The 14,698-nt window shown below is 37.8% G+C and overlaps 1 protein-coding gene across 1 annotated transcript in view; it reads left to right on the top strand.

Moving 5' to 3' along the window:
• The first annotated feature begins 594 nt into the window (after positions 1–594).
• Positions 595–14,698, top strand: part of LOC107036747 (knirps-related protein) — a 15,893-nt gene continuing 1,789 nt past the window's right edge. The window contains exons 1-2 of the mRNA XM_015254891.1: positions 595–843; positions 11,052–11,129. Of these exons, the coding sequence (XP_015110377.1) occupies positions 11,052–11,129 (78 nt within the window). The 5' untranslated portion in view covers positions 595–843. The remainder of the gene's footprint in view (positions 844–11,051; positions 11,130–14,698) is intronic.

Below are 14,698 nucleotides of genomic sequence, written 5' to 3'. Positions count from 1 at the left end.
CCGCCTAAAAAGGTGGGGATAAATCTCTTCTTTTCCGTTCTGCGCTGTCCTGTGGTGAAAAAAAACCTCAAAAAAACGTCCGACCGAGGGTAAGGAAAGGGAAGGCCCCTCCCCTCGAGTGCGTCCCACGTGAGGCGTCTGTGGCGCGTCCCACCCCAGTTATCCCAGGCATAAACGCGGCTCCCCCCCTCTCCCACCGCCACCCGTGGGCCCACCTGTGCCGCAGGATGGACCCAGCACGCTTCACCGTTCCCATCCAACACACAGTGGTATTCATAAGGCCCCCGGAGGTACTCTCCTCAGCACAGCCCAGCGAACGCACTTTTTTTTTCCAAGTGCTAAATAGTGAATTTGAGAAAAAAATCGGTATCGTATGCCCGGACGTGCTGTTGGGGGGGGGCATCACCTCGCGAGTTTTTTCTCTTAATCCTTGTCCTCTCGGGCTATCGCCAGAGGTGGGGTGAAGGCACAGAACAAGAGGTGACAGGCATAAGGCCCGGGGGTGGGGGGAGGGGGGAACAACAACTCGAGGCGATTCGAAAATCTACGAGTACCCTCTACTACGGAGTCATTCACCCGTCGGTCATCGTCGCATCAACACTTTGTTTTTTTTTTGTTTACGTTTTTTTTTAATCCACGGGTGGACAGTTGCGACAATTATCCTGGAGAGGTGGATGGTTTCAGTGAATTGGTGATTTTGTGACAGTCTGACAATCAGTGAACGAAGTGATACCCCTTGTGAACTATGAACTATACGATTTTTTTTGGAGGCGAGGTTTTTTTATGAGTTTCTTTGAATTCTGTTGGATTGTCCGGTACTGAGGTACGAGGAATTGAAAGAAGGTTAGTTGATTACGTTCGTTCAGTGATGTTAATTATTAAGAGGAGTCGCAGAGGTGACGATGCGAGGGCCGGCGGGGTGATTAATTTAACTGCGGGGACCGATTAAGGATATCAAAGTGTCTTCTACAGTTTGGTGCAGACGACACTGTAGAATCAATCATTTTCAATCATCAAATTTGTCAATTAAATTGCGTGAGAAAAATTTGAAATAAATCAGGAATATTCACCGTCATTCAAATTACATTTTGCACAGAATTATGATTTTTTTAAACATTCAGTGCTTATAAATAAATAATTGAAATTGTTTAAACTTTCGGAAATTTTATTGTTTTGGGCGTGAAATCGATTTCTGGTTAAATTCTGAATATGACCAAATTTGTGACGATTCTGGACAAATGATTTTTATGGTGGAAAATTGATTGCTTATAAATTGTTTATATAAAATGCTCGGAATTTTCAAAAATTGCAACTGTTTAATTATTGCATCAATCTTCTTACAAAAGTGAACTTTCTATTTTTTTCAGATTTTTAAAATGTTTAAATAGTAATAAAATAATAAAATCATTGTAAAATGCCCGAAAATTTATAGGGTCAAATGGGATTTTAATGGAAGCTCTGATGCGCGGCTATGAAAGTAGAAGAGCTTTTCACTGGAGAAAAAATAGCTAAAGTACTTGGATATCCTTAAGGGAGTCCGAGGGGCAGTTGCTGTCGGAGGGAGAAAAGCCCTCCTTTTGCCCCCTTTTTAAGACTTTTTTGGAGAATCGTGTTAGAAGGGAAGACAAGTGTCTTAATTTAAGACGGAGAAAATCAATTCACCTTCGATATTGGATGGTCTTAATTTATGATTGTTTACGGTTTTTAGGACTCCGTAATCCGCCGACGGTACGGATTACGGAGTCGTGAGTGCTGTTGGGAAATTTTCGGCTTTTAAGACGAGTTCAGGGTCTGAAATCGGAGAATTCGCCGGGTTTTCAGTTAATGCAGTGCTACAAAATTTCGGGAGAGCGTCTTAATTAAGACGTCTTAAAATTGGGGATTAATCAGCTGAGGGATGATTTTTTTTTGTTTTACTACAGAACGTGGGCTGAGATTGTTATGATTACAGAGAATGAGGGTGGCTCCGCAATCATGAATGTCTTAAAAATGTCTTAATTTGATTCGATGATTTTGCAATGATTTAAGACAGCAAAAAATATTTCACACGGCTAAAATCTTGATTTTTAAATAAAAAATTACAAATTTCACGGAAAGAAATCATTTTATGCCTGATGTATTAAAATAAGACACTTCCGGCTTCGTTTTTAAGACATTCGTGTACCGAAACATGTTGCAGAGTGGAAACATTTTCTACATTCCCGCTGGAAATAATTGTTGAATTCTGAAAAAAATCATGAACTCGTCTTAATTAAGCCGTCTTAAAAATGTCTTAATTTAAGCTACAATACTCCGGAATGATTCAGAAACAAAAAAATATCCCCCTATCAAATGTCTTGTTTTGGGAAATAATTCTTTTTTAAGCCTCAAGTCTTAAATTAAGACACTTTAAGACACCAATTTTCGAAGTGCAATATAAGCACTAAGATCTCAAATTAACGAACTTATTAAGTCTTAACATATTAATGTACCCGAATTTAAGACACTTGAGTGTCTTAAATCGCCGAGCTTAAATTTTAAGACCTCCAAAGATATTTTCACCCGTGAAAAATATTGTATTCAAGACCCTACAAGACATGTTCACTAAATTCTGAATACATTAATATACCCAAATTTAAGACATTGCACTGTCTTAAATCCACGGTCTTAAATCTTAAGACATCCAGGAATATCGTCACAATTTCAAAACGTTTTCACCCTTTAAAAATGCCGTATTTAAGACCCTTTGAAACATTCATCCTCACCCCCTCCCCCCAATATCTCAAATTAAGCCCCCTTTAAGCCCCAACATCTCACACCGACGAGATAATAATCCCCCGATTTTTTCCCAAACAAGACGCAGCCCGAGCATCTCCAATAAATCCCTCCGCGATCACGCGATTCTGGATTGCAAATAGAATCAAATATCGAGTGAAAGGTATAATGGAATATATACCGTAACGAAATGCAGCCGACGTAGGAAATGAACAATGAGAACAATAAACAAAATGTCAACATAACACGGTAATATCGCAATAATACCCGTGTGTACCGATGTATCGTTGTATTTGTTGAGGGGAAGAGGTGGTCGATTACTAGTGCGTCACGAAACGTCGAAAAATTTCGTCAGAACGGAAACTGCCATCTGACCAACGTAACCAGATCGTGACGATGACCGCACGGGGAAGAACCCACTTGGGATAGATGTAATTAACAATGCGGCCGATTGTTCCGGGGGAACGTTACGCTGATGGGTAATTAAGTGATATGGGATGATCAACAAGGCGAGAATTATCAGGGACCATTATCGGAGGAGATAATTTTCAGCGACTGTAGAATGAAAATAAATTACCCGATACTAGGAAAATTATCGATGACATTGAAAGAATTCGATAAGTTAAGTTTTCTCCTTACTGCTAGATAAGAATTGATATTTTAGAGACGTTCAAGGGAAATCATGGGATTTTTTATTTCATCGGCAATTGAATGAACCTGAAAAATTTTAAGGATATCCGAGTAGTTCAGGCCATTTTTCCTGGCGAAAATACCCTTCAGAGGTTATAGAATAGGCCAAGAGGATTTTTTAGGCGCAATATCAACCTCAGTTTCCGAACATTTTTTCGAGAAAAGGATTTTTGAAAAAATGAAATGTAACACATTGCGTTCGTAAGAGCTGTGTACTCCCACTTTCAATCCAATAGTTCATAGTCTTAAAGCGTTTTCTCGTACACATAACCGTATACGACTTTGTTAATCAAATTAAAAGCTTCTTGATTGGTACGACGGCCATATTGGGTGGTTTGAATCCGCGCGTTCCTGACGTCTGGCAACGGTCCGCTCAAGTGACTACTCGAACCGAATTTACGAGGTTATATGGAACACATGTGCAGTGTTGCCACATGATCATTAAAGGTTAGACCGACAGTCGAGTGTGAAATTGAATAAAATATTGGCCACAATATTCATTGAAGAAATTCCCGAAAAAATGCATTCAAAGATGAAGAATCGGAAAAAGTATGGGAATGGCAAAATTTTCGGCAGAACTGAAATCTTGCTTGAGAAAAGGTTGCCCGCTTCAACGAAGGACTTGAAAATCCTTACGCAATGTTAAGATGAGAATTCCTAGTTGAATTTTTGAAAAATCAAAAATTATTTACCGGAATTCTTCTACTTCTTTTATTAATTTTTAGGGAATAATTCAACCGAAATTTATAGTTCTCATTGATTTTTCCATAAAATTTGGAATTTTCAGTGGCGAAATTTCCTAAAATTTCAGTGGAACTAAAGTGTGATGGAAATTTTTAAAAAGTGTACCGGAAATTTCAAACGAAAATGTTTAAGTGCATTCTTTATCTAGTAGTGTGGATGATATTGAAGAAATCAATTTTGTAGAACAGAAAAGTTCATTCCCTGGGGCAAATTGGGATGGGTTCTTTTAAATGATATTGATGGGTATTTAATGGCCCCATAATAGATATTTCTATTTTGGTAAGAAATTTGTCAGTCAGAGGAAAATAATGGAAAAATCATTGAACTCGACAAAAGACATTATGAGACGATTTTTTCTACCGATTTCGACTCAGTAGTTTCGAAACGACTGGAAATATTATTTTTTTAGAGAAAATGATTTTTTTCCCTGGGGCAAAATGGGTTGGGTTCTATAGAATGACACTTCTCCCGGTCTTTAATGACCCCTAATTCTGGTGACAAGTCTTCAAGGCGGAGGAGTATAATAAAAAAAATGCTGGAACTTCAAAAAAGAATTTATAAGATAATTGCGGTAATGGATTTTTTTGTAGAGTTGACTACGAGGGTCTTGCTGTCCCCGGGGAATTGTCCTGCATCTCTTAAAAAAATGGTCAAAAAATCGGAGAAAAAAGTGACCTGAACCCTAAACGAAATGAGTCCTGGCCATAAAAACGAATTACGGTTGAGTTTTGTAGAAAAAAAGAATAGACTATTTTTTTCAGTTTTTCTCCGGCAGTTTTGAAGATATCGGAAAAATTATTTTTTTACAGAAAATAATATCTTTCCGGGGGCAGGATGGGTTAGATTTTATTGAATGACACTTCTCCCGGTCTTTAATGACCCCTAATTTTGGTGACAAGTTTCCAAGGCAGAAAAGTATAATAAAAAAATGCTTGAACTTCAAAAAAGAATTTATAAGATAATTGCGGTAATGGATTTTTTGTAGAGTTGACTACGAGGGTCTTGCTGTCCCCGGGGAATTGTCCTGCATCTCTTAAAAAAATGGTCAAAAAATCGGAGAAAAAAGTGACCTGAACCCTAAACGAAATGAGTCCTGGCCATAAAAACGAATTACGGTTGAGTTTGTAGAAAAATTGAATAGACGATTTTTTCCACTCTCGAAAAAGTCCGACAAAAATTCAGGTCCCATTGTAAAACCGCCCCCACCTCTGGTATTTCTCGGGGTGCGAGCGCGACGAGAAATTCCCGCCGGTTGGGGTGCAATATATCGTCTATTTTTTTTAGGTTTAAAAATGGCACGTGGGTTCACTAGAGAATTTTCACTTTTACAACCTGAGGTAATAATGTGCGCAGGAGAAAAAAAAATTAGCGTCTTGTTGGGAAAAATGCCCATTTTTTTACGATTATTGCGATTCACTGTTTAGGCAGGACAAAATATTTCGTTGAGTGTAAATATTTTTAAGACCGGTTAAGACACGATTTTTTTAAACTTATGATTCTGTTGTAAAATAGAATGAGAAAGAGTGATTATTCTCAAGAAAGATATGCCTTAACCTGAGTTTTTTTGTCGTGCTTCGAGAAATTACTTTTTTTAAGCCCAACGCCTGTGAAATTAAGACGTTGGAAACGTCTAAAAAATATATATAATATTAAAAAATAAAATATAATATAATATTATAATATTAAATAATCAAGTAATATTATAATATTATCATATTTGGGTGCTTGCTAGACATTTTTCATTGTTCCACGCAACACAATTGATGCATTCCAAAAAAAGCGGTGAAGTCGTCTTAATTAAGACGTGTTCAGTATGTAAAATTTTAATATCCAAGTGTTTTAAGACGGTTCTCATATTTTTCACACAAGATTATTGATGCATTTTTTTAAAAAGTGGTTAAATCGTCTTAATTAAGACGTTCCGAGTGTCTTAAATCACGATATTCGAATTATTTCCAGGCACTCTCCATATTCTCGCACTGACGCATTGCAAAAAATCGTAATGTTGTCTCAATTACGACGTCTTAAAAGTCTTAATTTAAGAAAAAAACTCGCAATGATTTCAAGACATAAAATATCGCCTCCATCAAACATTTCGATTCGAGAAACAGTTATTTTTAAGTTTCACGTCTTAATTTAAGGCGCATTTAAGATATTTAAGATGGTCTTAAATCGATATTTAAGAAACTCCATAAGTATCGCAAATTTAAGACTTCGGAATTTTGTTATAAAATAAAATATGAAGGGGTAATTATTACCAACAAGAATTTGCATAATCCTCGACTTTTTTCCCTCCGCGTAATCGATAACCGATCAGGGATCGATCTGTTGATATTCCCGATGATACTGGAGTCATGGAGAACGCAGGGGGATGCACGAGAAAGAAAAAAGTTAAAAATAGCTTGAATATTTCGTTGCCAGGGAGCTGCGATGATTCTCACGGCTCCGGTATTATATCGCGCAACCTCTTGCCTCTTGGCGATTCTTGATCTCGATCGTCGGCACTCTCGAGCTGCTCGTCGAAAGATCCGTGTGTATGAACCCATTTCGTCTGAGATAAAATGGGGAAAAAAGAGATCGTTCTCCCTCTCATCATCATCCTTGAATTCTCATTGAAGTGCAAGGATGAGTCTTAAGCATATCCAAGTGCTTTGGCGATTTTCTCTCCAGCAAAATACTTTTCGACTTTTTTAGTCGACTATCAGAGCTTTCATTTGAGTCCCATTTGACCCCAATTTTCCGCATATTTTGCAATGATCCATTTTTGGCAATTGACACCATCACGCTATTGTAAACAAACTTACGTTTTAAAATCTTTGAACACGGAGTTGCGGCTTAAAATCGTCTTAATTTAAGACACTAAACGCAGAAAGAATGTTTAAGCATTGAAAATCGCAAGCAATAAATTTCAAGTGTTAAAAAATTCTTCACTTCTCAAAACACGAAATTTTGTCGTGTCTTAAAATTTGAGCCGAATTTAAGACATTGATTTTTCCGACATAAAAAACCTTGTGATCATTTAATCGTTCACAAATTGCGATAATCTCGTGATAACAAGACGGAAAGCGCATCTGCGAGTGTCTTAACCCAATACAAGCGTCTTAATTTAAGACATCAGATGAAAAAAATATCCAAACAGTGAAAATCGCAAAGAATGTAATTTTGAGTGTCACACAAAATTTCTTCACGTCTCAAAACACAAAATCTGTCATGTCTTAACATTTAATCCGAAATTAAGACATTGACTTTTTCGACATAAAAACCCTGTGATCATTCAGTCATTCAGAAATTGCGATAATTTCGTGATAACAAGACGTAAACCCCGTCTCCGAGTATTTTAACCCAACACAAAAGTCTTAATTTAAGCCATCAACTGAAAAAAACCATCCAAGCATTGAAAATCGCAAAAAATGAAATTCCAAGTGTCAAAAAATTCTTCACGTCTCAAAACACAAAATTTTATCATGTCCTAAAATTTAAGCCGAATTTAAGACATTGATTTTTCCGTCATCAAAAAGCCTGTGATCATCCAGTCGTTCAGAAATTGCGATAATTTCGTGATAAGAAGACGTAAACCCCGTCTCCGAGTATTTTAACCCAATACAAAAGTCTTAATTTAAGCCATCAACTGAAAAAAAAACATCCAAGCATTGAAAATCGCAAAAAATGAAATTCCAAGTGTCAAAAAATTCTTCACGTCTCAAAACACAAAATTTTATCATTTCCTAAAATTTAAGCCGAATTTAAGACATTGATTTTTCCGTCATCAAAAAGCCTGTGATCATCCAGTCGTTCACAAATTGCGATAATCTCGCGATAACAAGACGTAAACGCCACCTCCGGGTATCTTAACCCAAGCGAAACGTCTTAATTTAAGCCTCCACTTTTCGCCGTAATCCCCAAGGTCATTTACCTCATCTAGTTTATCTCCCAACGTCAACACCACGCGCCGTTCTATCCTCACCGTCATTTGGGACACTTGCCAAGAGCGCAAGCCCAACACCTGCGATTCACCATGAGGACATTGCCAATACACAGAGAGAGCGAAAAAAAAAGAAACATTCACCGGATACGCACCTGCGATTCCACCAGGGTGCGGGTAGGATAATAGACACGAAGCACGTGTGTGGGTCGCTAAGAAAATTTCATCCATACAAATAAGTTTTGTCGAGGAATTTTTCCATCAGTTAAATAACGTTTTCTCCGTATATCGCAGAGATAAATGTTAAATGTTTGTAAAAAATTATTTTAATAGGGGGCATTAATTTTTGAATTGCCCATCGAAGCTTAAATTGACTGTTATTACAGCTGCATTCGACAGACTGGGGAATTTCATACGGAATTTAAATGAGCCATTTTGCCCCATTATTCTGGGAAATATGAAAATTAATTTCATAAAATTGAATTTTAATTGATGAACGGTTTAAAAATATACAAGATTTTTATTTTTGAGAAACAGTTAATTTCGCTGATGTTATTTGTAAGAAGAGAATGTTTGAAAAATTGACAAATTTGACTATAAAATTTTTTACTCGCATTTTTTTTAGACTCAGGCGAAAACGTCTCGCTACAGTTGACGGAGTAGAGTTCCTCGACTTGGCCACAATGCCTGTAATTTCTCAAGATGTTGAATCAATGATATGGAAACGGCCGAGTGAGATCACTTGTTAGAAAACCGCAGTGATTACTCCACGACAGCTTCAATATCCGCTTGTCTACCTCAAAAATAGCCGGGACTGTTACAAAACTGATCCTGCGGTGATCGATGAAATTGTCTCAATGTTTGCGTTTTCACGGGCAATTTCACTCGACTCCTTCAGCAAAATGAATAAAAATGGAAGTGAATATGAGGAAGAGTCGCATGATATTTGCCAGAGATTTCCACTCTGGTGGAAAAATATCTGTCACTGAATGAGAATGAGCAGAGTCAATTACTGCGTGTCGTGTGTAGGTCAGGAAACAGTCGTTCGATACTCGGTACCCACAACATTTGCCTGATCAAACATTCCCGATGTCTCTTCCATTAGTTGGGAATTTACTTTCCCATTTAGCGATTGGCTGTCACCTATGAAAGTTCATATGTGGGTCATATTGTTCCACCTATGTGGTAAATACCTCGATGGGTTCATCCAGTCCGGAGATAATTCATAACGTCGAGAAAATCATTATGAGGAAAATATTTACCCGGGGCACTTCAGGCATTTTTAGTGGCGTCAGTTGATAATGGAAGTGATTTTTTTCTTATCTTGGGAGGCAAGATGAAATTAAGACACATACCCTGGTGTTTTAAATTTTGTATTTTACACGGAGAGAAAACTTTAGTTATGCCGGAAAATTATGTTCCTCTGATGAGGTCTTTTGTCATGTTGAATCAATTTACTTGTGGACAAAAGTATTTTTATTATGTATTTTTTCCTGCCATTAGTGCGAATTCTTCTAGAAATATTTCTGATGTTCATATAGTTTTTCGGTAGAGCTATAATTTTTTCTCTCAGTGAACATTTTCAGGCGTGAAACAATGGTTAACTCGTCGGAACCTTGAGTCACATTTTCAAATTAAACTTGGGGGCCAACATCACTGCAAAAATGAGGTCTAAAATTAAGACGGTTTTAAGACGTTCATGTTTTTGGATTCGAGTCATTTCCATTGTCTTCAACAATTATATCGGGCGGAGAAACGGATGTCTTAAATTTCACGGTTTAATTTTAGGACATGCGTTGAGTCTTAAATTCAGTTGATTTGGTTGTACTCTTAAGACAATTTAGTCCGTGGGATTCAAGCATCTATCGTTGTCTTGGGTTGTGGTGATTGACAATGGGATGAATGGCTTAAAATGAGAATATTAATGTAGGACCCTTTGAAGACATCCTCGTTTTTGAATTCCAGTCATTTTTTACATCTTAAATCAACAAATTTGATATTTGATAATGGGTTGGACGTCTTGATGATTGGTAGCTTAATTTTAAGACATGAAAAAATATTTTATTTTGACATATTTAACCTTCAAGTAATACTATTTCTGACATCGAAACATTTTCGACGTTTCGCGTCTTAAATTAAGCCACCTTTAAGACCTTCGAAAATATCATTACTCCCCAAATTTTGATAATTATCCAACTCTCATTTTTTCTTGATATTATGGTGCGCTATGAATGCAATCAATTTTGTGGCTTAATTTTTAAGACATGATACGAGTCTTAAATTAAGTCACTTGGTCATCCATCTTAAGACAATTTATTCCCTCGAATTTAATTCATTTCTTATGTCTTAAACGATAATAAAAAATTATGTTAATGGCTTCAATTTGATGGCTTCCATTTTAAGACATGTCAACAAGTCCCATTCCGATATACGTACAATTTCAATTCATGCAATTTTAGTCACTAATACTTCATTTAAGCCTCACGTCTTAAATCAAGCCTTCCTTAAGACCCTCCCACAAACCATTAATCCCCTAATTTTGACAATTTCTCAAACCTTGTTTTTCTTTACATCGAAGCGCGCCGTGAATGTCATCAATTTCGTGTCTTAATTTTTAAGACATGATACGAGTCTCAAATTAAGTCACTAGGTCACCAATCTCAAGACAATTTATTCCCTCGACTTTAATCCATTTTTTGTGTCTTAACTGAAGATAATTGAAAATGACGTAAATGGCTTAAATTTGACGGCTTAATTTTTAAGCCATAACAACAACTCCCATCCCGACATGCTTAAAATTTTAATTCATATAATGTCACTCACCAATACTTTGTATAAGCCTCATGTCCTAAATTAGGCCGCCCTTAAGACGCGCCCAAAACCCATTAATCCTCAAACATCGGTCATTTCCCGACTCTAATTTCTTTTCTCTCACCCACAGATGAATCAACAGTGCAAAGTCTGCGGAGAGCCAGCGGCAGGTTTCCATTTTGGTGCGTTCACGTGCGAGGGCTGCAAGGTCAGTAACAGAACAAAAAAACCCCAAGTTATTTATTTTGAAAATGTGAGGCATGGCATTCATGAAGCAGAAAACCAAAATACGATGAAAAAAAAAAATAAAATGAAAGAATTGAACAGAGACCGCTTGCTTTATCGCAAAGGCTGTATTTCCTTACTGGATGTCGCAAAAGCCACAGAGCAATCGCTTTCACGACCCGAGGTTAAACGTTTGGTTAGGCATGCGTGTATAGTGACCCCTTCGCTGTATTTGAATTGAAAGAAAATCCAACCGAGAGAGCGAGAGAGGGGATACAACTGCAGGCTCAATAAAACTTACCATCCCTGGCGCAAATTCCAATATTAATTATCGGAATTAAAAACCCGGGGATTTATAAATTATCCGATAATATGAGGATTAATGATGCACCATATATGTGAGAAATATTTTCAGCAGAATTGTTGAACGAAATATTCATACGAAAAACTTTATGCCAAGAAGAAAAAATAATTGGTGTGACAAGACGATTTCATTTTCATTATTGTTCATCTGTCTGATCAATTAAATTATAAAAACACGAAATTATCTCAAAAATCATCTGCCCCAGTCCGAAATAGTCATCTAGATAACTGTTCGCGCTCCACATAATCTCAAAAAGGCCCACAAATTCCATCCTCAACGAAAGTGGGAGATGTGACATGCTACGATGGGCCTGAAAATGAAAATAACGAAATGAAAACAATGTCGCGGATTGCGCAATGGTTAACTAGGGCGGAAACAATTGTGGCGGGCAAGTGCGAAGCGCCGGAAGAGGCCACCGTGCCTCAACAATTCCCCCCTCTTGCGCTATGATTTCATCTCTGGTGAGTGCCCCTCACCCATGACATAACCATAAGAATATCATTTTCATCACGCTGTGATGAAAAGTGAATTTTTCGGCACGATCGGCGTGCCTAAAAGTCCAATTTCCGCCACATTGTGATGAAAAATATTGTTCGTAACTCGTGAAAAAATGTTTTTTAGCACTCGTTACGAAATATACCATTTCCTGCTGTTGTTGGTTTCAATAAAATGGACCTTACGACTTTAAATCAAGGATTATTCAATAAGATTATTACGAGATGAATGAATAAGCCCAAAAAAACAAGTGGACAATTCCATTTTTTTATAAATTAGAATGGGTTCTTTTTTTTTAATTCTTATTTCACTATTCTCTTCTCCTATTTTGTTCATGTCACAGTACTATCATCAATCGATTTCATTGTTATTACTGATGATTCTTTCAGTAATTATGAAAAAACCGATTTTTAGAAAAATAGCAATTTTTTCGAATCTGTGTGAAAAATTTAATTCCAATTAGTGTCAACGATTAGCGCTTATTAAAGTCTATATACATGGAAAAATTCGTGAAACTGATTGATTCCTCATAAAAAAATCCTCCACAAATAATGAAAACCTTAAATTTGCAAGAATAACGCAAACAAAAATGAATTGATTCTCATCAAATAGCAGATCGCCGACGATTTCACTTCGATAGCTCATTAAATTTGGCAGCGAAACGCGACCGAAAACTCGGGCACGAGGTTAAAGCCTCTCTCGCGCACTGCCATTTATATTTTTTTCCCCCCGTCACAAATTGCATAATCCAACTACTTAACTCGGGTACAAGTTAGTTGTACATAATGGTGGCACTCGTTTTTTCACGATTGTGTCATCGGAGTTTAAGTTGTGAGGCGACAAGCGTCATGGCATCGCAGTCCTGGTGGCTCCGCAAGACAGACCAGCGCCAGACATTGCGCGGAAAAATCGGCCGATTGTGATCTCATGCCGAATGTCCCACATGCGTCTCCACCTTGTCATTATACCCCATTGCGATCATCGGCCTCTCGATGGGCGACAGTCGCGCTCATTCTTTCCATCTAATATTGTAATTCCACCTTCACTCTTAATAGTGGCCACCTTCAGCGTAGTACGCGTCTATGAACATCGGGGACTGTTGGAGCGCGGGAAGAGGCCTCTCTGAAAGGAGGCGAACCGACCGGAAACTATTAATAATAATCCACACACGCGCCTGCGCGGCCGGAAAAAAAAGGGAAAGCGCAGGAAAACGACGAGGTCTTGTCATGGGTGCCTAACCTGCGTTATTTTTCGCATCAGCGGTAGATAAGATTGGCCGAGAGATGGCTGCTGATAGCTGATTGTGAATGGCTTCTAACCTATGAGGGGAAGCAGCTTATCGGAGAGCACTATGGGATTTATATTTTGCAACACCAATTCTTTATGAGTAATTATTCAAAATTTGCGCTGCCGGAACTGCTCCGATATGATTTATTCATTTTTTCATTGAGACAAGTATTGACAATTTATTTTATTGTTCATCTCCATGATTATTAATAATGATTTTGAGTCATGGGACTGATTTCCAATATCCCATGACTCGAAATCATTTTCAGTACTTGTCCCACTAAGAAAAATTATAAGCGCCGGACTACGGCGAAAGACAAACTCTAATTGGCACCGAAATTCCTTTCATTTTATTGACAATTTTTGGTGGAAATTTCAAATTAAAAAAAATTAGGTTCTCAGTAATTAACGATTGAAGAAAAACGTTTTCTCGTATAAATCCCGTGGAACTAAAGATAATGCTATGTATGACATCTCATTTCGAAGGGTTTTTCATTTTCTTTAAGTGAGCCAAACAGCTATATGATACCCTGAAACCTCGCAGAAATATTGAAGCCAATTTGTAAAAAAAAATTTTTCGACAAAAACCGTCGTTTTCAAAAAATCATAACTCCCTCAATTATCGATATTTTCAATTTTTCTTTTTTCAAAATTTTGTTCTAATCGCCATCTTTTCAGAAAAAAATTGAGCCGTTGAGTCCTAAAATTGGCCGACGCATAAAGTCCTGACCCTAATGACCCTTATATTCTCTCGCCACGTGATGCCTTCAACTCTGACGCCCTCCCCCAAAGATAACCTCGCCTAAACCTAACCCATTGCACCAGGACACTCGTTTGCACTCAGATATTTATCTATCCGGTTTCTTTATTCTTTATTACAACCTCCCTCCCCCTCCCGCCCATTTCCCATTGTTCCATCGTCGACGACCGTGTCCCTCTTAACCGAGAAAACGAAAACTGCAATTACTTTGTTTACCGCGTGTGCCATACTCGCACGCCAATTTGTATCAGCGAAAGAATAGTGGTATTTCGACCAACTCCACTGCCTCCTCACTTATCACGATTTTTGTCTTCTTACGGAGTCGGAATCTCTTGATTACACCATGTACAACAATTAGGGTTCGAAACACGAGTATTACGGGACAACTGGCCCAGGCGCACGCGCCTTGACTAGAGGCCCCCCTGCCCCCCCCCCCCCCCCCCCCCCCAATTTTCAGTAAAAATTCGCTATTTCTCTTAGTTTAGGAGATATTTCTGAAAAACTCACCGACTCAATCCTTTCATTGTGCATTCACAACCCCCCCCCTCCCCCAAAATTTTCAGTAAAAATTCGCTATCTCCCTTAGTTTAGGAGAAATTTCTCAAAAACTCACCGACTCAATCTTTTCATTGTGCATTCACAACCC

The sequence above is a fragment of the Diachasma alloeum genome, unplaced genomic scaffold (assembly GCF_001412515.2).
Source record: "Diachasma alloeum isolate Michigan unplaced genomic scaffold, Dall2.0 Dall_scaffold_00211, whole genome shotgun sequence".
NCBI lineage: Eukaryota > Metazoa > Arthropoda > Insecta > Hymenoptera > Braconidae > Diachasma > Diachasma alloeum.
This window is presented reverse-complemented; position numbering and strand designations above follow the sequence as displayed.